This window comes from Chamaea fasciata, unplaced genomic scaffold (assembly GCF_029207755.1).
Source record: "Chamaea fasciata isolate MVZ Bird 193981 ecotype frontalis unplaced genomic scaffold, bChaFas1.0.hap1 SCAF_3, whole genome shotgun sequence".
NCBI lineage: Eukaryota > Metazoa > Chordata > Aves > Passeriformes > Sylviidae > Chamaea > Chamaea fasciata.
The window spans coordinates 21,992,863-22,019,355 of record NW_027094088.1 but is presented as its reverse complement, the minus strand read 5'-3'; the positions used below and the strand labels follow the sequence as shown (position 1 = coordinate 22,019,355).

General features: G+C 39.7%; 1 protein-coding gene across 4 annotated transcripts in view; it reads left to right on the top strand.

Annotated features, from left to right (window-relative positions):
* RPS6KC1 (ribosomal protein S6 kinase C1) overlaps window positions 1-26,493 on the top strand; it is an 86,200-nt gene that overhangs the window by 1,323 nt on the left and 58,384 nt on the right. For 2 of the 4 annotated variants that reach the window (XM_066178291.1, XM_066178289.1), the window contains exons 2-7: window positions 3,344-3,379; window positions 7,714-7,834; window positions 15,627-15,742; window positions 17,683-17,776; window positions 21,417-21,479; window positions 22,294-22,656. In XM_066178291.1, the coding sequence (XP_066034388.1) occupies window positions 3,344-3,379; window positions 7,714-7,834; window positions 15,627-15,742; window positions 17,683-17,776; window positions 21,417-21,479; window positions 22,294-22,656 (793 nt within the window). Of the gene's footprint in view, window positions 1-3,343; window positions 3,380-4,315; window positions 4,371-7,332; window positions 7,396-7,713; window positions 7,835-15,626; window positions 15,743-17,682; window positions 17,777-21,416; window positions 21,480-22,293; window positions 22,657-26,493 lie in introns of those variants that run through there. The other 2 variants (XM_066178292.1, XM_066178293.1) reach the window with 2 other exon arrangements.

Sequence of the window (26,493 nt, the reverse complement as noted above, 5' to 3'; positions counted from 1 at the left end):
TAAGGACTAATAGGAATGAGCCAAGACCTCTGCCGCTTGTTTTGCTCTGGTGCTTTGTTCTTATTGGCTAAAGCCAGTTACATTTCCCTGTGATGTTTTGGTTTCTGTAGAATTGTTCAAAATCAAGTTGAGGCTCACTAGTTGAGGATGCCATTCTCTCCTTGTCCCATAAACTGTGGGTGCTCTGGTGCCTTTCCACGTGAGGCAGTGCAGAATCAGATGGTGCCCTTGATTTAGCAGAGAGCAAGGAGCTCATCAGTCTGTGAGCTGTCCAAATTCAACTGACCTAAACTGAGATCATTAGTTCTTTACAGTGTTTTGATAGCTAAAATCCTCAAAGTGATTTTTTTTTTTTCCAGTAAAGTATGCTTTGGACTCACAGGCGCAGAAATATAAATAACTTTTGTTTCAGCAGGGCTCTGTCTGGTAATCTGTTGTGTAGTAATTGAAGTGAGGACTTGGGAAATTGAAAAGAATGATTTAAAAAGGATTCAGTGTGCATATCAGGTACCCTTTCTGTTTCTTTCCTTCTATTCCTCCCTACTGCTCCTGTGGTGATCTGGCTCCATGGTTGATATCACAGCACTCCAGCTGTATTTGCTGAGCATCAGCTCAGCAACTTTGGGGGACCGCCAGGAAAAAAGTGAGGTGGACCTTCCCGTTGTGTTGAATATCACTCTGTCTGAGATCTAGGGTAGTCAGTACGTGTTAGTGGAGATTTGTGCTTCCTCACTGCAGTATGACAGTGAATCTTTGTGAAATTAAGTTAAAGGAACTTTCTGTTTCAGTGTAGTGTAGATAAATAATCATGGATAAGAAAGCACTTGTTTAATGTGTCCTAGACATCTGTCCCGAGGCATAACTACCCATGCAGTCTCTCCTGAGTGCTAAGGGGGTCTATCATTATTGCTGCTTTTTTCTTAAAAATTTTGTTTGTATAGCAGAGAATATGCATTTTATTTACTTCTAAACTGTAACATAATCGTAAATGCAGGCAAGATTAAATGAATATTGGCTTTTTAATACCCATTTCAAGTGCTAAGAAACAGATAGATGTTAGCAAGTTGTGGTATGAGGAGTGTTCTTTAATAATACCCGAAAATATAGGCCACTAATAAAAGTTTAGAGAATTTGAAAGATTTCAATTATTAATGATAATTAAAATTCTAATGAATTATATTGGATATCTGCAGGTCAGATGAAGAATGGGATAATCTGAAATACTTTTCTCGATGTTGAGGATCCTTGTAGGATCTCTGTTTTCAGAGTCTAGTGTAGTAATTACCCACTGCTTAGCTCATTGGTGGGTATCCTAATATTTTTGAAAATAGGTTAAAGTTGCTCGTGTTACAGATTTGCAGAAGGAACTGACTGCATTGATCCTTGTGGAAGGATTAAGAAAAGTACATGGAAAATCTGCTTTGGGGTTGGGTCATCTTTGCTAAGTCTCTGGGTTGGCTGTGGGTTGGATGGAAGGGGCAGACCTCTTATGCTGTTGACCTTCAGAAAAGGATATGAAGAACAAAGTAGGACAACACATAAATTATTACATACTGACTTAAAGTTGGCATGGCTGGGAGATATAGAAGGCGGTGTAACATAAGAACAAGTGTGAAACAGGGCCTCTGGGTTTTATTCCAGATTCTTACTAACTGGCTGGGTAATTACTCATCTCTCTGGGTCTCCTTCTGCCCATCTGGTAATTTACCTAGCTGCCAAAACTGATGCAAGGCTTTAACTAAAGGTGAACTGCAAAGCAGAGCAGTTGGTGTCTGCCCTTTGGTGTTCTCTGTGATGTGTAGCCATGCCTGTGATATTTTCTTCCCCCAGCTCTACAGACTCCTTGCATCAAGTATGCCAGCCTTTAGAAAAGGAGGTTAGAATTATTTCACCAACTGTACTTATAAACTGGTAGTGAGTGAAAGACGAACAGCCACCAAGGTTAACATCTGGTAAAGTTGCCAAATGTTTGATTACTCGAGAGTGAGAAAAAGTTGGGAAAGGTTTTATCAATGTAGACTACGCTGGAAGAAGAGGACTTTGGTGTGCAAGGTGAGAAAAAGAACATTGAGCTGTGAAGGAGATGTTTCAGGTCTTTTGGGAGATTGCTAGAGAAGGAAACGCTTCTCTTTTCCATCTAGTCTCCTCCAAAATGTGTGAGAAGATGAGTGGCTGGGCTGTAGTAAATGGATGGTACAAAATCTGGGAGGCTTTGGCAAGGATTCTTGCAAGATGGAAGGGAGGAAGAGAGCTAAAGTTTGTGGGAAATGTAAGGGCTGTGCTATTGTCACTTAGCAAGAGGAAAGTGTGGATTTGATGGCTTCCATCTCAGAGAAGCAGCTGCATGGTGCTTGCGGTGCGGTGGGACAGTGTGCGTGTCCCTGGGGTGCAAAGTACTCAGGGCTCCCTGAGCTTCCTTACACGCATCATCTCTTCAGGGTATCAATTATTCCGGGGTGTGTCGATGAGGACAGTCCCAGTTGGATTAAGAATGCCCTATTTTGCTTTAGGTAACAATAGGCTAATTATTTTGTTAAACAGCTTTGGCTCTAACGATGAAGGATTTACTGACTTGCACAAGATAATTGTAGTTATGAATTAAAGATGTATCTATTTGGTTTGTGTGTTTGTGGGGATATGCTCTTACTGCTGTTTATAAGACCAGTACAAAACTTGGATTACAAAGGCTTCTGTGATCAATATTTATTGAAAGAAAAAATTAAAAAATCTTGACGAAATACAGGCTTCTTTATGGTGTGCAGCCAAGCCTGATTTTCACTGCAATTTCCCCTGGACAAAGTCATTTATAATTAATTAGGCCAAGAGTTTTTAAGGAGAAACAAACACGCAAGGATAGTCAGACGTGTCTGCGCTCTGGTGATTGTAAGTAAAGTGGAAATACTGTCTTACTAAATACAAATCCTCACAATCTCAGTGAGATTGTGTGCAGCTTATATTAAGCCAAGTAGCCTTAGTGAGCTCCTCTTATTGAGAGTAATGTGGCCCTAATATGAATTAATAGGAAGAGACTGGAAAGATGATAGGAGATGTGCTCTACATAGCTTTGTTTTGAGAGATACCTTTTGTGCCACCCATCCTGGAATGTACGTCTGTCTTTGTGTGTGATCGCAGCTGACTGCTGCTGAAATCACTCACTGTGTTGTCTTTGGGTATTAGACTTCTCTAAAAGTACCTGAAAACTTTCTGAGTGCACAGGACCGTGCAGCTGTTTGCCTTTTTCCAGATTTTTCTCTTAAGCAACAAATCATTGTTTGTTACTCTTTAACTTCCAAACTGAAAAATCCAAGGACTTACTTGGTTTCATTTTTGTTTTGCTTTTCAGATTGTTTCAAGAAAAAATCCAGAGGATGTCCAGGAGGTAACAGTTTAAACTTCTGCAAATGTCTTTATGTATCACACTACACCTTTTGAAGCATCTTTGGTGTAATTTAGCAGTTTCTGTGTGTTTTGTCATTGTAATTGAGCTAACAATTTTCGTATGTTTCCATTTGTCTTTACCTTTCATCGTTAAAAACAGTAGCTAGTGTAACATGATGCATTTCATCCCTCAGTGATGAATGGTGACTTGAAACAAAGTCTTAGGGAGTGAAGTGTCTTTTGATGACAAAACTGCTTTGATAACTTTGCAGGCTCTTTTCTCGGGGCTGGAATTGGCAAATTGATGGTTACTTAACTCCTACTGGTAAAATTGGAGATCAGTCCACAATTCAAGTCTTAGGTCTCAGCTGTAGGTACCCTTTCCTCTTTAACCAATACTTCACTGCAAAGCCTACAACACCATTACTGTCTGTTAGTGAAGAGGGAGAATGGAGAAGTTTAGGAGTCATTGAGAGAGATTACACTGCAAGTCATATATATTATGCCTATCTCTCTGAGGCTCCTTTAGTATTTTCCAGTGATATGCATTTTAAAATTGCTTATTCTTTGCTTCTTCTGAGGAGTCTATGAATAAGTCTATGAATAATTCTTGTGCCTCTTAAATACCTCAAAAATCTGTCACAGGAGTCATTTATCGAGAGAGAAAAATACACCACGTCTGCATGCATTGTGGATTTTTTTTCTTCTTAATTAAGAAACCTCCCCCCCCCTCCCCCCCCCTTGATTTTTTTTCTGGACTAATGACTTGACATGGTTACTATTATACTATGTACCTGCAAAATCTTTCCTTAAAAGCACAACCTTATGGCTTTTCAGGCATTGTGTAATACATGCATGTGTTCAGTTTCTGGCGCAGTCACTTACTACAGTTGAGGAGAACCTGCATAGTTGGTGAAAGAAGAGCTCATAACTGAATTCAGTTGCATCTCTGTATGGTCAAACATGAGCTGCTGATTAGTGGCTTGGCAGAGGTGAGAATTGGCTAGTACGTCTAACACCCCTTTACTGCATCCTTCTTTGAAATCTTGAGAATCAGGCAAGCATGAGCATTTGTGTTTTTTGCAATTTTTTTTTAAAATCTCTAGGAGATTAAAATAATCTATCAGAATCAGAGATCATAACGGATCTAGTTTAGAACTTCATTACTGTAGTTTCTAGCTTGATATTCACCTTTTCCAGGGAGACTCCTGAATTGAACCTATCCGTGAGCACATTCTGCCATTACCTTAGTCTTCATTTGTGAGGAAAAGCACTTTATAAGAGCTGTTGATGTGTCCATTCATCAGAAAAATATATTGTAAGTGTCTTTCAGCTAGAGCATTGCATGAATATGTGTTAAGTAGTTTTGACACAATAGCAAAACCATATCTTTTAGTTGTTGCTTTGATTTGTGGCTGTAGGTTACCCATGCAGAGTTTCACATGCTCTAGACAATAAAAGGATATAAATATGAGATGAACTTCTTGATAGTTGCCCTTTTCCACCCTGCATTGTACCATATTAGTTATTCTGCATGTGATAGCATGTTAGGTGCAGGGTGATTCTGTTATAAGCATTATCTGAAAATAGTTGGTTATTACAAGAAATATCCGAGGTGGTAGTTGCCGTAAGGGGGAATTGTAGTCAGAAGCCCCCCTATGTTGAGAGCTTTTCTGTTACATGGCTTCTTACAGTAAAAAATGAACTGTGGGGAGCCTTTGAAAGAAAAAGAATATGCCCCTAACCTGTTCCCACTGAAAATAAATTCTCCTCAGTTTTCCAGAATGCTCAGTGGGGAATTCCGTGGGAAATTTTGTGCACATAGCCACCCCGTTGCTTTAGGATCTGTCTCGTGCGACCCCTTCCCACATCCATGTAGCTGTGCCTGCCTCCTCCTCCAGGTATCTCTTAATGCCACTGCTGTGATGTTAGTACATTCTTTACATATGTACAGCTGCTCATGAGGCTGTGTGCTGTGACCTCAACTCCTCTTGCCAGTTTTCTGTCACATCTTTTGGCTGCCCTTTGGGATACAAGTCTTCATTACAGCACCTCTCCCACTGCAGCCAGCTAGAACTCAATGTAGTCACAGCTGTTGTTGCTGGGGCAGGAAGGAAGAGAACCTTGTAAGGGCTTCCCTCTCAAAAGAATGAAAGAAATCAATCTGAAGTTTTGTGTGGGGATAGTAGATACAGAAAGGCCAGTGGACCTTTCTTTAATGTCCTTGCTTCTGGGGACTGATGGTGGCAATGTGGTGTGTAAGGTAGTCCTGTGGGTTCTTTTCCTTTTCATTTAGGAGAAAGGCTTATTCATTGTGGAACAGATGAGTTGCATGAGTTAATAGAGATCTACTGGCTCTCGCCATGACAGGCACCTTATTGCATTACCAGTCTAACATATGTTTTACGATATACTTGCTGTGCTTCATTGGGCCTCAAAGTACAATGTGTCCTTCCTCCAAATCTAATTTCTAATGAGGATGTTAGAGTGGGAACTTTGCTAACTTTGCTGGGCCACATGCATGCAAAGGCATGTTTTCCATGAGCTTCTGAAAGGTTTTAGGATCACCTTGACTGCTTTTGCTATGCAAGTTACTTAGGGGTATTTATTTTTTTCCTCTTGACTATTGAGTGATCGCTTGTAGCAGTGAAAAATGATGCTTTTTTAGTGGAATGAAATCTCATGCTCTTATTTTCTGGCAGCTTTTCATGTTGTCTCCAAGTACTGACAGTACAGTAACTTAATATTTAAAGAATTCACCATCTTAAGCAATTTTATGTTCTGTATGCACAGTGCTCAAGAAGTGCTAATCATCCACTCTCTGGCTATTGGCTTAGATAAAAGTATAGCATTGAAAAATTATTATTTCTGATAGCAAAATGACTAGTTTGCCTTCTTGAGATTCCTCACTTGTGTGTTACACTTCACTGAGTACCAGCTGTAATTAAGTCATGAAAATGTGTGCCAATAAGGGAGTCTGAATCAGGACTGCTGGTTCCATTGAAGCTAAATTTATAGGTGGGTAGAGTGTTGCCACACTAAAGCTTTGCATATCCATTGTTAACAATCCTCTTACCTTGTATCTCTATCGTTCTGTAGGTAGGACTTGCATCTGCTGAAACTTAGAAGGCCTCTGATTGCAGTATAAAAAAAACCAAACCCAAACACAAAAATGCTCTAAATCTAAACCTTTTGCTTAGCTCTAAATCTTGTTTGCTTGAAAAAACAATTCAACCTTTTCAATTACAATTGCTCATGAGAAGGCAACCTGGTAAATCATTCAGAAATATGTGGAATACCTAAAGTTATGGTTAGTTGTGTTAAGTTAACTGAGACATTTGGCTGGTGTAACTATGGAATCAACTGCTGAATGTATTCACTCTCTCTCCTTGTTTTTTTCCGTACTGTTCTACATTAATCACTTTACATTAGTGTTGAGGTTTATTGTGATGGATTAGCGAGTCTAACAAAAAATGAGGTCAGGATATAAAAAAATCTTTGTTAATATCTTTTCATCCTGATAAGAAATCCAGTAGCAGTCAAGTGTAAATTTTATTGTTTACTCCTTTCATTGGTTTGATTTTCCTCCTGGGTTCTCCTCCTTTCTTGAATGGAAAGATGGGATGGTAGAAGTATAAGGTAGATACCTGACTGGGAGATGACTACTTTCTGGAAAGGATAGATCAGGAATAGCTGGTACAATGAACCAATGACATCTTTGTATTCCTAAGATGGAGTTTTTGTCTAGATTACAAAAGGAACATACTTTTTTTTCCTGTGTTATTACAAAAAAATCATTTAAGATGGGGACTTGCATTTATATCTGATCAACACTTTGCAAACACAGCTTAGGAGCTGTTTTGTAGGCCTGAGTGCTTAATGTAACATCCCTAAAAATCCCTTGCTTGTATTGATTTCTCTTCCCTGTTTTTCTCTTTTGCTGTTGTGTCTCTTCCCCACACCTGAGCTGCACCAGGCACAGTGTGCTGTTGAATGTTGGATACTGCAACGCTCCTGGTCAGCATTTTTTTCTCTCTTACTGGCTCCCTGTGTAGGTCTGGTTCTTAGAGTGACTGAAGCAGTCCTGCCTTTGCCCTCCTTCCAGCTTTTACTTAATTTTTTTCTATGCACTGTTGTGTTCACCAAAATGTGGGTTGGGGACAGATAATGACCATTATTTTATGCTTGTTACAGATGGCAGTTCAGACTGCATATTTTTATTAAACAAGTTTTCTGGAGTTAATGGTCTGATGTGATTAAACCAGTGGATTTGTGGTGTGATGTAATACAAACAATGAACCTCACTAATACTTCTCTCTGGTTTCTTTGCTTCAGATAGTCGTTTGGAAGAGATACAGTGACTTTAAGAAACTGCACAAAGATCTTTGGCAAATTCATAAAAACTTATGCAGACACACAGAGCTCTTTCCACCTTTTGCCAAAGCAATAGTGTTTGGTAAGCATAATTTCCTCCTGACCTGCTGAAATTCTTTGATAACTCAGTATCTATAAATGCATCTTGTTTTGTAGCTGGATGGAAAATTTTCCTTGTGCTTTTATTACTCAACTTGTAGGTGTGCTGGTATCATAACTTGATATGTTTCTTTATTTTTGTAATATTTAGGAGTTATTTATGTCCTTGCCTCCATGTTAGACATAATAGTTGAGATATTTATTGATGCATATGTTCTGTATCTTTACAACATGCATTCCCTCTTTTCAGGAGTATAAAGTCTATACTAGCTTTTTGAACAGTAAACAAATTATTTTATATATGAGCAGTCTGATTTTTAGTGATGAGCTGTGTTAAAGTATTAAATGGTTGTTACAGAAAAAAAATTATTATGGGAATTTGATTGCAATTGTCAGTTTTATCTAACTAGACTTTTGAGATCAGTTTTACATATTTCACTGAACAACTGCAAGAGAATTGTGACTCTACAGGAGAAACAGGTGACACGAAAGAATTACCTCTTACAGGTCTTAACTTCATCCTGATGTGTATGTCCTCATGAATGAGGTGTTGGTGGACTTGCAGTGGTGTGAGTGTGTAGAATTTCACCTACCACACCTTTTTTACCAGTGTTGTGTTTATGACATCACCTTTTTTTAGTGTGTGTTCTTTGTGTTCAGCACAAACTGGTGCTATGTTTTTGGGGTACGTGTATATCACACAATATCCACTGCATTTTTAGGCATTTTTCAACAAATTTTTAGTGTGTTCAGCATGTTTGGCATCTTTTTTGCATGCATCTCCTCAGAGTGTTTCTGAGGCATTTCTGAGGTGTTGCTGACTGTTGATTTTTAGTGTGCATTCGCCACCTGCTTTTGAACCTTTTTCCCAAGAATTTTAAAGTTGCCTTTTTAAAGTGTCCAGCAAGTGTTTGACATTTGTTTACATGTATCTATCATGTGCATTTGGTCTGGTTTAGGATGAGCATTTTGGTTTCTGAAGTGCTTTTGGAGTTGCTAAGGCATTGCCATGGCAGTTATTTGTTGTTTTAGTGTGTTTTGTTTTTTTGAAGCACCCAGTCTGTGGTGGTTGTAGTGTGTTGGTTTTGTTTTGGGTTTTTTTGCATAGCTCTGAGCATCTAGCATGTTAAGTGTTTTTTGGTAAATATCTACCATGTACTCACATCTTTGGCAAGGTTTTTGGTGTGAATTCTTTGTTCTTTTGGCAAGGTGTTTGGTTCCTAATGCATTGCTGCAGCATTTTGGTGTGGGATTATTTTGTTGGATCCAGCATTTCTTAGGTGTAGCTTTTTCTTTTTCATGCATGTACTGCAGGTTGTTAAGCAGTTTTTAGCATTTTTTTAGTGAGTCCAGTATGCCTGACGTTCTTTTGGCATACACCTACTGTGTGCTTTGCTTTGGCATACACCTACTGTGTGCTTTGCAAGTGTTTCTGAGGCATTTCTAACTCTGGAATGGTTTTGATGGTGCTTTTTAATTTGTTGGGTTTTGGGAGCTGTCTTTTGATGGGCTTTTTTTAGTGTCCAACATGAGTTTGGGCTTTGTGTGCATCTACAAGAGAGAATTATTGGGAATTTTAACAGGTTCTAAGTCTCCAATGTGTTTGGTGTTTTATTGGGATGAATCTACAACACAGTGTTTTTGGTGTGGTTTTTGTCAGGCTTTTTGTCTTCTAAGGCATTTTTGTTGGACTTGTTGGTTTATCAGGTGTTTTTGGGGTTACTAAGGCATTTCCAGGGAGTTTTCAAATTGGTTTGGGGTAATGTTTTTCATAAGCATCTGGCCTGTGTTGGTTTTGTACAAACTTTGTGTGATGTTTAGTATCCAGCATGATTGGTGCTTTTTGGCACGTGCTCTCTTTTTTGGCAAGGTTTCCAGTGTGGATTTGGGCTGTTTTTAGGTGTGGTTTTGGTCCCTAGGGCATGGCTATGGTGTTATTTCTGTCCAAGATTTCTTTAATGGTTTTTTTTGCACACATACACAGTGTTATTTTTCAGTGTGTTATTTTATGAGTTATCCAGTGGGCTTTTTTGTGTATCCAGTATATTTGCTGGGCCTTTTTCACATGAATTTACCACGTGCAGTTTACCTTTGGGCATTTTAATGGTTTTTAATCTTTGAACATTTGGGATTTTTTTGGGCATGTGCCTGCAAGATTTTTCTTTTCTCTCCCTGTGCTTTTTTGGCAAAGTTTTTGGTTTCTGAGGTGTTTTTGGGCAGGCTTGTCAGAGCCTAAGGCCTTTTGGGGTTACTAAAGCCTTTTGACGGTGCTTACAAGTTGGTTTAGTTTAGTGGTTGTTTTTTTTTGTTTTTTCTTTCAATTTGCATTCAGTTTGTGTTTATGGTTTCTCCATGCACCTTGTCTGGGGTTTAGTGTCCAGGATGTTTGGCGTTTTTTAGGTGCATCTGCCATATGCTCTTGTTTCTGGTCTGGGCTTCCCATGTGTTTTTTGGTGTGGGTTTTGGTTCTCACCGTGTTGTCCCAATATGTTTGGCATACTGCAGTGATGTTTTCAGTGTCCAGTATGTTTTGGCATCTTTTGGCATGAATTTCCAGTGTGCTTGTTCTTTTTGCTAAGCTTTTTGCACTTTTTAAAAAACGCTTTTTGTTTCTTAGGCATTGCTGCAGTGTTGCTTTCCATTGCTATGTGTTTCAAATAAAAATGTTTTGGTGGCTTTTTAAACATACAGCACACTTCAGCGTGGATTTGCCTTTTGTTTTTTTCCTTTTGCATCCTGCTACCACATCCTTTTTTCTTTCTTTCCCCCCATATTTTTAGTGTTGAGCTTGTTTGGCATTTTTTGCCACACCTCTAGTGCATGCTTTATGTGTATTTGCAGTTTCCATGTGTTGTGTCTGTTTTTTTTATTGCCATACATGTTTTTGCATGGTTTGGATGTGCTGTGCACATTTTAGCACCTAGACAGTATGTGGTGGTTTCTGGTGCATATCTGGTGCTGATTTTTGCAGGTTTTCTTTGTGTGGCATTTTTTAGCAGTGTTGGGCAGTCATTGAGAGGCTATTTCCCCAAATTTTCTGTGTGTCTCAGATTGGTATGTTTTAGCATCCAGTATGTTTCACATTTGTTGGCCTGCATCTGTGAAGCTAAATTCTGATGCAGATTTTGTGGTTCTCTGCACAGAGCTGGTTGAAATTCCCGATTTAAATTGTATTTCACATCCGCCAAATTGTATCCAAGTTTTATGTAATTTCATTTTTGCTTCTTTGTGAAGTTGGAAGTGGGGTAAGTTTTGGTGCTATGCCAGAGCATGGGCAAGAATGGTTAAAATAAAGCACGTAGTATTAGTTTCATTCTGAGATTATTTTAAATCTGATTTACAGAGTAGAGTTCTCACTGGACAAATTATTTACAAAGTTAGTATTTGCAAAGCATAATTTAATTTCAGGTAGAAGATATGATAGCTATTCATTGGGGAGAAAAGAGAAGCGTAAAAGAAAATCAGGGTAGAAGAGAGTGTAGGTGTCTAATATCTTAAATAATTTAAAATTGCTATAAATGCAAATTGACTGTTTTTACACTAGCTCTGTAAACAAGGGAAGAATTGAGTGAAATCCCTTCTGAGAAACATCCTCCTTCTATTGTATTTCGTGAACAAAAGTGACTGAAATGTACATTGTGAGAGAAGGAAATCCACAGAAACATTTGATGCAGTTATTTATTTAAAGGCTCTTTGAAATTAAAACTGGACGGAAACAAACCCACTACATTTAAATGAAACTGAGACACAGAAGAATACAGAAAAGTGGAGGTAATGTAAAAACAAATTTTAAATGATTGGTGCATAGCTGAAAGGAACAGCCCTATCTGAGTCTCCAATTTAAGAATTATTTTTGTACTTAGGACATAAAATTTTACTGTGTATCCTTCCATTGCAATTCTACACATAGTAACTGCCGTATAATTAATTTTAATTTAAAATAAAAATACTAATTTTCTTTGTACTAGAGGAAAAATACAGTCTTAGTAGATAACAGGGTTTTGGTACAAACTCGTTTTCAGTCTCATTCTGTTAGTGATGACCTGCAAGGTCCATCTCTCTCCGGATCTTTTGTTTCCATGCCGCTTTGATGAACCATTTCTGCAGTGTTCCTTCCCTGTGGTGATGTTACAATTGTTGCAACTTTTAGACTAGTTTCTAATTACACCGTGAGTAGAATTGCTGGCAACTGGTGGGTTTCTTATTTTATTTTAATTTTTTTTGGATACCTATGCTTTAAATAATCTCTGTACCTATTATTTGCAGAGGGTGCGGTTTGCAAAATGGGCGTTGGTGGTTCTGTTGAACTTAGTTGTAGTAGAAGTGTTAAACCTGAGGAGCATCTCCAGTTCAGCATTCAGAGTTTCAGGAGATGGTGTGGAGAAGTGAGGTGTATTTAAAAACAAATGTGTCATGCTGTGCTTCCATATTTCGTGCAACTAAAGACTTCCCACAAAGGGTGTGTATTTTTATGCTGTTGCAGTAGAGCTGCTTGTATCAAAGCAGAAAACTTGCTGTGGATGGGAAAAAGAAATCATCTGACTTTCTCTGCACTTCACTTGAACATTTTCCATTTGCTTTGTAGGAAAAACCTCAGTGATAGTGGAAATCTAAAATGCCCTAACATATCCAGCTGCTAGAATTATGATACCTATATCTGGGACATGATTACTGCCCTATTCTAGAATGCATCCACATAATTTTCTTCAGTACTTTCAGGCTACTTTGTTTTTGTTGTTGTTGGACATTTGTAAGTATTTCCATATGTTGACCATCCACGCATTTTACCAAAATATGGGTAAATCTGCATGTGTTGTGTCTAGCAACTGCAGAGATGTACTGTAGTATAAAAAATACTACACCCCCCAACCCACCAAAAAAGAAACAAAACCCCTCCAGATATTGAAAACTTGCTAGTAGTGAGTCAGAATAATGATTTACATAATAAAGCTCACATAAGGATGCCCTTTGTATTTGAAGACACTGAATGAAATAACCTATTTATGAGTTTTGTGTCCTGTACAGTAGGAAGTCTTGTGAGAAACTAACTGAAACATGAACATGCACTTTGCTGGGTGTTCAGTTGTTCAGGTCTGCTCCACAAAATTAATTGTGGATTCTTTTTACAGGAATTTACATTTGGTTTTTATGTTAATAGGAAATTTTGGATGGATCATCACTGGAGGAGTATCAACTGTGTTGCATGCTGTAGTTGACACTTCTTAAAAATGCCAGAAAGACGTGGTCCCTATAATGAAGTTTGTATATGTCTGAGAATTGTAAAGAACTAATGTAGATTTAGATGCAGAATGACATCCTGATAGCAATGTTTGAAGAGTCAGCTGGCTGTGTAAGCACTTTTGAGCGTTTCCTTGAGAAGAGCGAGAAGGAAAGTGTTGAGCAATGCAACATTGCTTGAAAGTACGAGAAAGGGAAAAGGAGGAAGGAGTTAGTCAGGGTTGCCTGGGAATTAAACTGCCAGCAAGATGCCAGGAGGTCTGTGAACTGAACCAGTACTGAATAATGTTCTGCCTTCCCCTAAAGCCCTCTAGTTCTAGAAGCAGTTTTCCTGATAGTGTATCATGATGCTAATGGGCTGGAAAATGCCACAGTGACTAATGTTTCAACAGCTCTGTTCAAACATGTATTTTTATTTTTTTTTTAGCTCAGCTTCCTAAGAACCTAGGGCTTGTGTAATTGTGCCGTTAGAAAGTCGAACCCCTTACTGATGTGGCTAATATCAGCTAAATTTGAGAGTGAAGGTGGTTGCAAATGTAATTATGCTTCTGCAAAGTCTGTGAAATGGCAGCTGAGTAAGAAGAGAGCATGTGTTTTGGTGCTGCTGGGGGCCAGGCAGGCTCGCCTCATACCTGTGAGGTTTGCAGCTGCCTGGCAATCAGTGAATACACGCTGGTCAGCCTGGCAGGGCTGGTCCTGATGTGTCCTATCTGGTGCCCAGTGGAGATACTGAGAAGATGTGGATGACGAAAATAAGTTTTTATTGAGTTTGATGAAATGAAATAGGGAGAGATTCTTGAGAAGTGAGGAAAAAAAAATCTTACAGAATTTCTTTCTTGCAAAAGTTTTCTGTTTCTGGTATTGTTAGGTGTTTGCTTCTTCACAATTGATTTTCTACTGCATTGTAACAGCAGTTGTGTGAGTTTGTAGATTCATTTAGCTGGCCCATGCTGCTGCGCTTTGCTGAGGGAAGTTGTTTTCTTTCCATGGTGTCCAATTTTGCATGGAATGAACCAAGAGCCCTAATGCACCCCCAGTGTTGCTCTGAAGACTTAGGAAGTTTGGTGAGCAGTTTAATAGGGCCTGATTTCAATGTGACCACTCACCGTGGCAGCATTGCTTTTGCCTTCTTTCTGCTTGCTTGTTGCTCACTCCTTTGTACAGCTGCTCCTGTTTGTACAGCTGAAACGGCAGGGTGAGCAAGGCACGGAACCAGTCCAGCTGAAAATTAGCCCAATGGTGTCTTTTCTTTTCTTTCATGGGAAAAATAAGCCCCAAAAGCTTTGTTTGTGATCTTATGAGTATGTGTGTGTCTTTTTAGTTTTATTTTCTTTTTTCTGATACCGCATGGGCAGGAGCTATTTACTTGAAGAATTTCTGGAAAGAATCCTGCTTTGATACTTTCTTCTGGGATTATTTTTTTGCTTGCTCTAAGTATAAATGAATTTTGCTTTTGTATTCAATGTTTCTTTTGTCCTCTTCAAAGGTTAATGCCACAGAGCTGTCACAGGTGGTTCTTATTTTTCTGGTCATGCTGTTATAGCAGTACTGTTTCTTGAACTTGTCTTCCCAGTCCTTTTTTCCCCTCTGTATAGCTGTTGCAATATCTGTTCCATTCTCCTCCAATTATTACTGTTAACCTCTGCCCTTTTTCTTTTGTAAACTTGTAACTATTTCAACAACAAAGTGATGTTGATATAAAAAGCTAAAATAAGTTGCGTGCAATTGTGAAGGACGTGAATTTAAGGTAGCAATCCAAGGGTTTTCTCCTGAGAAGCAAATCTCTTCAGGTGAACTGTGGGATTGTTTTTTAAGTATGTTTTTTCTAATTGGAATGTTTTGGGTGCTGGGTAGAGAAAAAGGAAGGTTTATACATTTTAGTAAATGAGCTGCTTCCCAGCTCTGTTTACCTCTTGAATCCGGAAGGAGATGAGACCCTGTCTGCATGGAGCTACTTCAGAGGAAAGCTTCAGTGCCTGGTAGCAGGGCTTCACCATCTCCCCTACACTTTGTCTCCTCCATAAATGGCACCTTGGAATTGAAGATCTGTTTGGGGGCTTTTAGCAATACTTTGTTTACTACCCGCTCATATTGTGCATTGTTCTTGAGAATATGTGAAGATTGCTCAGCTCCTTACAGGATTTGGGCCATAATCAAGGCTGACACTGACTGGCATATTGTCAAATTGTGCATGTATCATTTATTGTCAGATAACACTGGACATCCGTTAGTGTCTCTTGGCTAATCAAGAGTGTTGCCTCACATATTCTTACGATGAGAGGGCGAAGGATTCTTGTCGTAGCTGCCAGCTTTCATCATCCGAGCGGATTGCAGAAGACGGGACTCTAGGGAGAATTGAGAATAGGAAGTTTGAAGATTTGCTATGTTCTCCTGAAGCGTTGGAGTGACTTTCATAGACTCAGGGCATTGTCTCCAGAAGGTTGCTTTTGTCTCGTTTGTTTTCTTTCGTTGTAGTTACTGTTGCTAAATAAATGTGTAGTTATTTCTAAAACTGTCAATCTACGTGTCTGTTCCAGGGCGATTTGATGAAACTGTGATTGAAGAAAGAAGGCAATGTGCTGAAGATCTCTTGCAGTTTTCTGCCAATATCCCTGCTCTCTATAACAGCAAACAGCTGGAAGAATTTTTTAAGGTTGGTTAGTATTTGCAGAAGTATTTGCTTCTTACCGACACACCTGAAGTTTAGTGCTGATTCTGCTTTACTTTGTAAACCACGAAATGACAGTGAGCTGGTCTGATATGCTTTGTGGAGGGACTGGGGGTTTTCCGCTCACTCTGGAAATGTGGCTTTAAAAAAAACCCCATGCCACACCTCTACAAGGCAGAAAGTTTTCCAGGAACTTCAGGTGAAGGGATTTGAATTTTTTTTAATTGAGTGATGAGCAAAACTTGTGATGATAAATTCCAATGGGAAGTAATAAAAATATTATCAATGTTCCTATATTTTCAGTAGGTGTTTGTAGTTTCAAACCAAAGGAGTGAAGACTGTTTACACTTTTCTTAGGGTCTTTTGTGGACTCAGGTCCTCGGCAACCAATTTGGCATGTAACTAGTCCAACGTGCTGCTTGTACAGTGTTGTAAGAACCAGTCTCCATAACAAATTTTAGGACAGTACATTGATACGGACTTCCTCTTTATTACAGCTGAAGCAGTTTCTTTTCAATAGTTCCTTCAAACCTCTTTATTTTCAGTAGCTAGTCTAACGTTCTGCAAACTCATAAGCATAAATTTACATGTACCCATGAGAGTAACTCTTTGAAATTAAGGAAATGTTCATCTGGCTGAGATGGGACTTAAGCATATTAACGTGTTTAGTATATTTTAATGATATATATGTATATGTATGCAAGAGCAAAATTTTATCAAAGCTTAAAATTCTTCACCTGTTTTCATGATAAAGTTATAGCAGTGTTCTTTACTGAAAATAATTTTCTTTAAGCTTTGGTGTCAATAAATGAATGGGAGACCGAGTTGGACTGCTCTACTTTTTGGTTTATTTGCATTTGCATTTTTTCAGTTCTTTGGAAATACTTCTGTGGTTTTGGGTACTTTTTCAGACATCTCTTTCCCTCTTTTGCTTAATAAAAGTATTAGTTTTAGTCTCCCAATGGACCTTTTCTAGCTCTGCAGGGAAATGAATAAAACAAGAAAACAATGTTTTTTTTAGGACAAACTGCGTCTTCAATGGGAGGTTATGCAAATGCAATAATTTAGGCTCATTTGTTAGCTGATGTGGTGTCATGCTTTCCTGTAAGAGAGCCTTAGGTTTGGTCTGTCACCAGCTCAGCCTGTGTGCTTTTAGCTCTGCCCATGAGTGGTTTTGTTCCTTTTCAGATTTTTGTGCAAATAGCTGTGGAGAGAGAGACTTGGACAATGAATTCTTAGAAACATCTGAAGGGAGTGTTCTCTGCATCTGTGTGTTATAAACTCCAGAAGAATGAGCTGGCTTGTGTGAAAATGTGCTGGGCTGGTTCAAGACAGGTTAGCAATGCCCGTTTGTAATACGGCCTTGAAAGGGGTACACTTTCTGTTAAAGTGGCATGGAAAGTGTGCACCTGAGATGTGAAGCAGGAATTGAAAAAACACCAAAAACATTTGGGTGGTTTCTACTGCTATTGTTACTTGTCTTAGCTTTGATTCCTTTCAGGCCTGGCTAGGAATATCCTCCATGTATATTTAAGTCTCACCTTGACTGAACTCAAGATTGTGGGTCATGAGTGGGACAGTCCTGTGCTTGGGAGCACCACTGGAAGGCACAGACTATATGTGACACAAGAGATCAGGAGGATTATTGTTCTCTCCCTGTTAGACTCGGGTGTGCAGGTCAGTGGTTCAAAATTCTGAATCTGCAGAAGGCTAAACATTCAGATATCTAGGCAGACTGTGGCAACCAAACATGGCTTAACCGAAAGTCCTTGTTTAATTTTGCAGGTTTATATGGTTTAATTCAATTCATTAAGATAATGGAGCACTCACCAATTAGGAAATATCATTTTGGGTATCACTTCTGTACAATGAGAAGTTCCATAGAGCACAACAGCTGAGTAATTCCTTTCCTTCTTTCTTTTCAGGGTGCAGAGGTGCATGATGGCTCTGAATTGATTGGTCCTGTTGAGCCTCTGTCTGACGCTCTGACTGACAACCTGTCTGACTGCAGCTCTGAAGGTTTGCTTTCTCTTCCCACATAACCTCATAGCATGATCTGTTTTAAAGCAGCTAGTAAATGACAAGCGACAGGTTTCTTCATGGAGCATTGCCCTCCAGTTTCTGTTTGCTTGTTGTGGCAAAAGTGCTGAGCTGCGATTGGCAAGAGAGAAATTTGGCTCAGCAGAGCTGTCTGCACTTCTGGAAGTTTTCTTCTAAAGGTATGCGTGCTGGCTTGGATCCCACATGTGGTGTAATTTTAGTGGCACTTCTAGTGGCACTCCACTTGCACTAAATAATACTATAGCTGTAAGGAAGGGTCAGCCAGCCCAAAAAAATTCTGTACTAGAGCTTCTTGCCTGCCTCTAGGCTGAATCAGCTTAAGCATTTCTGTGAACCGTGCAATCTTTTAGATATTTATGTATTTCTGAGTTATGCTTGGTCCTTGTGATTTCTAGGGAACTCTTCTCCAACTTTTAAGTTTTCCTTTGGAATAGCTTAGCACTCATGTATAAATATGTTATTATACAAACACTTATTAAGCTTATTTAGGAATTCCCAAGTTTTGGAAGGGATCTGATCTTTCTGGCATAGAATTTGCTTTGATAAAACAATCCTTGCATAACATAAAATGGATTTTCTCTTCTAACAGGTTAATTGTTTCTTCTTGAGGTTGTATGACTTGTCACTGGGATCTCTCTATGTCAATAACTTTGTGCTTAGTTGTACAATATATTCTACATAGGAAGGGAGCTTTACATTTTATTTTGTAGGACCTTCTATGATGTTAATGAACTAATGTCCCCACAGTATTTTGTTCTGGGAAGGGAAAGGTACACAAGTTGTTGTTTTTATATATAACATATGTTTATATGTAGTTGTTTAGTTGAAGAGGGGAATTATGATAAATACCACTAACTAGTTTTAAACGGTTTTAATGATTTCTGTAAAATTTAACATTTCAGATTCTGACAATGCACTCACTTTACACTGTGCCCTATAAAATAAAGAGTGCTTCTAAAAGTGCTTAATGTGAACGTTTCTATTCATTATTCACAAGGGCCTCATTTTTAGCAGAAGAAAACCACTTCCTTTATGTCAGATAAAATACTAAAAAGAAAAAAACGCTGTAAAGTAGAAAAATTCTTTGATAGCCTTCTGAATCGGCTGGAGGGCTTTTACCGGATACTTGGAACCTGTGAGCACAGGATTTGGAGATGCTGAATGTGAATTTTATGGAGTTACATTTTCTGAAATCCTGTGTGTCTTCCAGCTCATATCTTCTTATGTTTGAAAGCAGATTTTGGTGGGGGGGAGGCTATGGATAGAAGGAAACATCTGTCTTTAAAACCTCTAGATGGCAGTGGCAATACTCAGCCTTGAGTCCTCTCCCTGGCTCTCCTCACATCCTCCTGCCTGCCTCTGATTTCTCCCAGTCTGATTATGGCAGTTAACTGTGGCTGGGTCACTGTGTTTCTTTCTGTGGGCATCCAAGGGCCTCCAGCTGGGCACTGCTCCTTCAGGCTGTTGTGCTGAGAAGTAGCAAATTCATCCCTCCGCAGGTGCTGCTGTTTGCCTTTAAGGGTGGGTTGTGTTTTCTCACTTTTATCTGTTCTTTCCAGACAAAGTTCATTTTGCGGAAGGTGTGCACGTTAATGGTGGAAGGTGCAAACTGACAGTAATAGAAATGTTTTGTACCAAAATATGCGACACGTATCTTGCTTGTGAAAGCAGTTTGGCTGTTGATCCTTTCATAGGAATCTGCCTTTCAAGAGGCCAGGTTACCCATGCTTTTCACTGATTTTTGGAAACTGTATTTACTTTTCAGATACCTGGTGAAATTGCACAAGGCAGAGACAAGTACAGAGATTTGTGTTCAATTTCAGCATCATTGTTGTCATCTTGTATTCCTCACAAGCAGTTACTTTGTTATCTTCTCTGAGTACATGGGATGATGTTCATATGTCCAACTTTCTTATCATAAGTGTTTCTATATCAATTATCTTAGCAGATTGTTTAGAGAATTTCATCAGGAAATAATTTTTTTTTCATTCTCTTTTTTCCTCTCTCCTTCTGTTTTTCCATGTACACATTATCTTCCCAGAAATAAGCCTTGTGCACTTGGGATGCTTCCTACCCCATAAGCTGACTGGAAACCCCATGGCTGTTGTGTGGTGCCACCTCTGGGCTCTAGACCTGACCTAAAGAAAAGTTTATTAGCTCAGGCTGTGTGCCATGTTAGCTGTGTTCCTACAGCTTTTGGTCCAGTTGGCTACAAGACAAGGGCAAATCTGGTTTTGTTTGGCCTGTAGGGAGGGGAACTTGAATCTGTGTGTAGTCTGCTGTGTGGATGGGCTCTAATTCATCTCGTCTGGGTGGCCAGAATACTCTTCCAAAACCCCCAGCTTTCCATTCATGCTTTCTCTCTGCACCTTTTGTCCTTCAATCAGGTCTGCTTCCACCACCTGATACCTCTAAACGGTGTTTAATAAATGCTCAGTTCTCCACCCCAAATTTGATATTGCTGCCCCTAAATTGAGTAGGTGAATGGCCCGTTATTATTATGCTAGTTAATGAATCCTCTGTCTTCCTCCAACTTTTCTGTTGCAAGTTTTCCTTCTTTCTTGCAGAACTGGGGGCTACAGAGGCGGTTTTCTTCTATGCATGAACACTTCATTTATGTCCCTTCCATGAGAAGATCGGGAGCATTGTCATCTATGCACCCTGTCCCTTCCTCTCATGTAGTCTAGGTCATAAATATCACTGTCCCTTGCTTTTCAGACAGAGTGGCTGGTAATTTGTTCTCCTTCATGTCTTTTTCATCTCACTTGTGTTAAAAAACTGCTGGCTTTTAGAAAAGCACAGTTTCTACAGTGCGTTCTTACTCTTCTTCCATAAATTGTAAACTCCCATAATTCGACAGCTGCAAAACGTAAAAAAAAGTTTAAGCTAGTTGCCTTGGAGTCAGCTTCTTACTGCTGCCACATGCTTTTTGAAAATGAGTCAGAACATGTTACCTGGAAATGTGGTTAAACTCTTCACTCTGACAATAGTATAGGAGAAAGCAGACACCAGGTTTTAGCTCAGAATTTACTTTCTCTGTGCATGCAAACAGCTAAATGTCTTGACCTTGTTGCCCGTTTTATTACCTCAGTGGGTACATGTGCCAAGGTGATAAAACAAACTGCTACTTGATATCCAGGTGGCACTGCCAAATTTGTGGCTTGCTCCATATGTCTCGTGCAGGGTACTATTCTGGAATGACGTTTTTGAGACTGAAAGCTGGCTTTGTTTTTTTCCCTTGGTGTGTAGGTCTCAGCTTTGAAAACTTTCCTGTTTTATGTCTCCTTAGCCAGAAAACTTAGCAGAGAGAGATAGGAGCTATCTCCATAGTCCTGCGGCTGTTGAAATGAGGTGGATTGGAGTGTGATGTTTTGTTTTCAAATCTTGGAAGCATTGAGAAATGGCAAACCTAATTCCACTGTCCCAAATTTAATGGAGTGTTAACAAATGGATATATGTGATAGCCAGTCAAAGAGCAGTTTCATATTATATACTTTTACCTGTAGGAGGGTCATGCTTTTTCATTCTGATGGCAAGGGGACTTGTAATCTGTTGTACACATGGATGTCAGAAACATTTTTGTCTTTCTCCTTTTCAGTTCGAAAGGATTTAAGTGGGCTTGATGATGTGACACTTACGAGCCAATCCACGGAATGTGGAGGTGAGAACTAGAAGTTGTTTCCATTACATTTCTGGAAATTAAATCATTAGAAAATCATAATTGAGTGAAAGCCTTTTGTACATGATAATCCTTATGGATTGAAATAGTTATATATGTAAAATACCTTCGTTGTCATTTATTCCCAAATAACCATGAAAAGTTCCTGTGGTTTAGTTACTGAAGGTCAGCTTGCAGTAAGGGTGTAGTGACTTATGGCAAATGTAAAATAAAATGTGTTAGCTCAGATTTGATTGATGAAAGAGGTGTTAAGTAATTTATTTTACGACGTGCTAGCAATGAAGAAAGATTATATGTCTTATGTGTGAACTGAGTGCTGCATGATACATAAGATGACAATAACTCCGTGTTAATTCAAACTCCTAATTTACTGTTTTGAGCATGCTTCATCTTACTGATTTTAAACAGTATGTTGAGTTTTCTTGCAACAGTAATTTGGCTCCTGGTGGTTGAATTTTCTAATGGCACTCACACAGGTTTAGTTCAGTAATTTCCTGGAGCCCAATGATTAGCTGCTTTGGAAGTTTTAAGTTGGATGTTAGATGTTGGTCTCTTCATTCCCAGTTCTGAAATGAAGACCAGTTTGTTCTGCAGAGTTCATAGTTAGTTTTTAAAAATATGTTTCTATAGGTACTAAAATTTTTTAGAGGCAGCGTTGCAATCGGAGTTTCTGTGGGTATTCTTAGGAAAGTGCATAAGGGAAAAAAGAGCTAAATCTTTGAATGGGATGAGGAATTTTGAAGGCTCCTAAGGTATATGAGCAATCTATAGTAATGGATGTCGTTCTGACTTCCAGGCTTCTCCAGTGACAGCGACCTGATCTCTCTGACAGTCGATGTAGATTCTCTTGCTGAGGTAGATGATGGAATGGCATCCAACCAAAGTTCTCCCAGTAGAGCTGCTGGCCTTTGTGCTACTTCTGAAGCCCTAGTCCAAAGCACGCTGGCGTCTGAGCAGGAGTGGAGCAAACCCGAAGGAGAAAAGGAAAGCCATGGCTTGTTTACTGAAAGCTTAAAATCCAAGCCAGGCAAACAAGATTACTTGGAGAAAGCAGGCGAGTTAATAAAACTGGCCTTGAAGAAGGAGGAGGAGGAAGATTATGAAACTGCCTTAAGCTTTTATAGAAAGGGAGTTGATCTGCTTCTGGAAGGTGTTCAAGGTATGGATCTTCCCATGATGTTTGTTTTCTCCTTGGTTATGTGTGTTTGTTTATGGCATATACGTGGTTAGCATCAGCTTACTGCATTGCAAAGAAGTTATCTGAAATGCAGAATTACATGTGCTTGGCTTTCATGTACTTGATAGCTGTGTGCATGTGAGAGAGAGCAAAGCCTTTCTCTGTAAGACTGAATGATAATTTAGGGTCTCATCTTCCAAGTGCCCAATATCTCCTTTGTTAAAATTGCAGCACAACCTTCAACTTGCAGGTAAGTAGCAAAGTGCTTCACTTTTGCCTCTTTCCTTTTTATTGCCTAGACATTAATTAATATGTGGCACTTGCAGCACTGTTGAAACATTATTTAATTTACATGGTTAAGTGAGGATTAATTATCCCCATTTTACGCATGGGGAGAGGCAGACTCAGGTTAACTTCCCAATCACAACAGGATTAGAACTGCTCTTGCCTCGCAGTCTCTGGCTTCTTCCACTAAACTATTCTCCTTTTCTAGCTAAAGGATGCATAGAAATTTACATGCTTGCATTGCTAGAGAAGAACCAGGTTTTTTTTCATCTTCAAAAGACTTTAGTCTGTCAGTATATATCTGCAAAAGCTGTTGTTAATAGACTGGATGCAACTACATGCAAATTTCTGCCTCCTTGCACCTTGTCAGTAAGGGAGAAAATTTCTTCCCTTCTCTAGCTCATTCCCTTTTCTACCTCATAAAATTTGCATTTTGTCCAACAGTGGCTTAAAACTAAAAAGTACAGGGGAAGATTTGTTCTTCCCCGGAGTGAATTAAGGATCTGTGTATTGTGCTTCAGTCCCACACAGATCAAATGAGTGAGATTAGAATTGTGCCTTTGTCTGACAGTGTACAGCACAGGTGCATTTTGCTGCTCCAGATCTGGACTTGGACATGAATGTACCAAACACACACAAGCAAGAAGCCTTTGCTGCATCCCAGTGGGATGCACAGCAGTGGTCCAGAGCTTCTGAACAGCTCTAGCAATGGAAGTTATCTGCTGAGCTGATTTAATGGGACCTGGCAAAAAATAATGGGTAGGTTACTGATGCGAACTAGAGGTGTGAGTCAAGATGTGTGCATAGTCTTTGCTTAAAATGTCTTACACTTTTTGGCAAAAGTAAATCCGCCTCTTTTCAAGTCTCAGTGATGTCAGTAGGGTTGCTGCTTTGCTGCTTGTGGCTTTTCAATAGCATCCTACCTTTCCTTGCCTGTGTTGTCAAAATGTTTTTCATTCTTAGTGTTGAATGTGCTGGCAGTTTTCTGTTGGAGAGCCCAGCTATTCTTTCTTTGCAAGCACACTTCTTCATAGACCTGTGGGCCATTCAGTTGTGATCTTCTGAAGGATATCCTATTTTGTCAGAAATACTTCGGTCTGCCAGCCATGATGCAAGGCTGCCATGATGCTGTTTTGAACTGACAGTTCAAACTTCAACTTCAAAAGCTTTCTTTATTAAACAGTTTCAAACTGTTAGGGCATGAAAACAAGTCAGTCTATTGCACATCAGTTTTGCTGTGGTAATTATCATGTATACTTGAGTTGTGGCAGTGGTTAAACATGTTGGCTTTGAATTCATGGTAATCCTTAGGGTAATACATTTGCTTTAAAGTTGTGAAAGACTTTTATTGCATGTAGGTGACTCGCTCAACTCACGCTTACAAACTTGTTAAACCAGAGTGGGTTCAACTTCTTATATTTGCCAAAATTTCCTCCAAGGATTTTTTCTTTTTTGCTGTTGACTAGCCACTCTTCCAGCAGCCTCAGATAACTGTTAATCCTTTTCTCTCATCCACTTATCCCTGCTTTTCAGGCTAGGAAGAAATTAAAGGAATTTTGTAGAAAATTGTGATATTCTGCCCGATTTTCTTGATGCCACTCAGTGCAGTGGGAAGTACTAATAAATTTTTAGTGTTGGTACTTGTGTGGTGTGTGTCAGCGTACCTGATAGACAAAGAAACAAGTAATCAGCATTGGCACCTTCTTCTTTGCAGTCCCTGGCATTGCAACTGTATAGCACACAAGAGGGAGTAATGGGAATGAGTTGCATTTTAGGTGGCATCTTATCCCTTGGGATAATTGTACACAGGGTGGTTCCTAGCAGTCAGCTCTTTTTTCAGTTATCTCTGTTACTCTGCATGGCTGTGAAGGAATGCTCATTCTCTTCTGGGCTTTCACAGTAGATTTGGGTAGATCCAGCTCGTTTTGTGTCCCATTCTCCTTGAAGCTCCTGAAAGCTGGCAAAGAGACACTGTTGCCCTCTTCATGATGACTGGGCTAGTCCAAGTGTCTTCCTAAAAATGTGCCATCTCATGATCTATGAGGACAGTAAAAAAAGACAAAAAAACCCCCCAAAAACCCCCAAACAAAAATTTTTAATGTGGCTGCTTTGTGAAGGTAGTGTGTTTAGTGTTAATATGTGAACATTTAATGTGTATTGCAGTAAAAAACCACAAATCTTCTCCATAATCACTTCAGTTATTTAAACACCCCTAGTTACCTATTTCACATGGATAATAACATACTCCTTTCAAAGATAAGGGTGGTGCAATTATTACAAAACGCTTCTGGTCTTCTGCCACTGATTCTTTTGCACCTATTCAGTGTAAATAAGACTCCGTGACAGCTGAGAGTGAAGCACAGTGTTCACCGATCCTTACACGCCTGTGCAGTGCCCTTGTCTCTGTGCGCAGCCCCTGCAGACCGCGTGGCCTCTGGAACGGGCCGCAGGTGGCTTTATCCCTGGGAAACACAGTAAGTACGGGAATGCAGGCTTTGGCCACGAGGTGGCGCCAAGGAAACAGAAATTGCCACCCGAGTCTTGGCATCGGGCCGTTGTAGCAGCAGCGCGCGGAGATGGGGGAAGGAATGCCACCCATCCTCTGTGCTTCCAGCCTGGGGTTTGAGACACTGCACTTCCTCTGTGAGCTGCTTGGGTGGGTGGGAAGGGTGAGGCTGGATCTGGTACCAGTCGCTCCTTTGGGCTCGGCACAAGATCTGCTGCTCAAGGCTCGTCAAAACCATGGGTGAGAAAGTTCAGTGCTGCAGGTTTATAGACCCGTGCCGGTTAGTTTGAAGTAGGTGGCTTCCCTAAAGGCACTTTGAGCACACTTGAGCCTGTTACATTCCTGATCACCTCTCTGAGCTGCTGGCACTAGTGTTGGGCAAGGCAGGTGTTGTATGTTTGAGAAATGGCCACCTTGACTTTGTTTTCAGTTGTATGCATGTGCTCTCAGATGTGCAGTGGTGATAATTATTCCAGGCAAGGTGCATATGTATTTTCTTTGCTAGTCTCTTGCAGAGGTTACTGCTAAATCCTTTCATGTCCTATTGGTAGTCCTACCAAGAGACCCAATTTTTGTCCCTTGGGGAATGACTGCTGCCTGTGTGCTCAGAGACTGATGTATACCTTGGACTCTGGGCATCTGCTCCTTATACGTGTTTGGCCTACTTCTGCTCCATACATATCTTTAATATTAACCAGTTGTCAGTGGGAAGAAGAATGTAATCTTGGACTTGTAGTGTAGCCCTTGGACTGCACCTTTTGTGTCTTCCTGTTCCATTTATTTAAGAGCTGCCTTGCTTGTAGTGACAGGGAGTAGCTGCCATAATTTTATTTTTTTTCTGAATATGTAGCAATTCTGCTGCTTCTCTTGTCTTTTCTGGGCATTGCTGCGTGATGGGTTTGGAAGCTTTTGGAGTACAGGTCTGTAAGGGTTGTGCAGGATGGTTCAATGATTCTCTAGGAGCTGAAACCTAGAATTCAAGGTTTTCTGCCTTTTTAAGCATACTGAGTATGCTAACTAATAGAAAC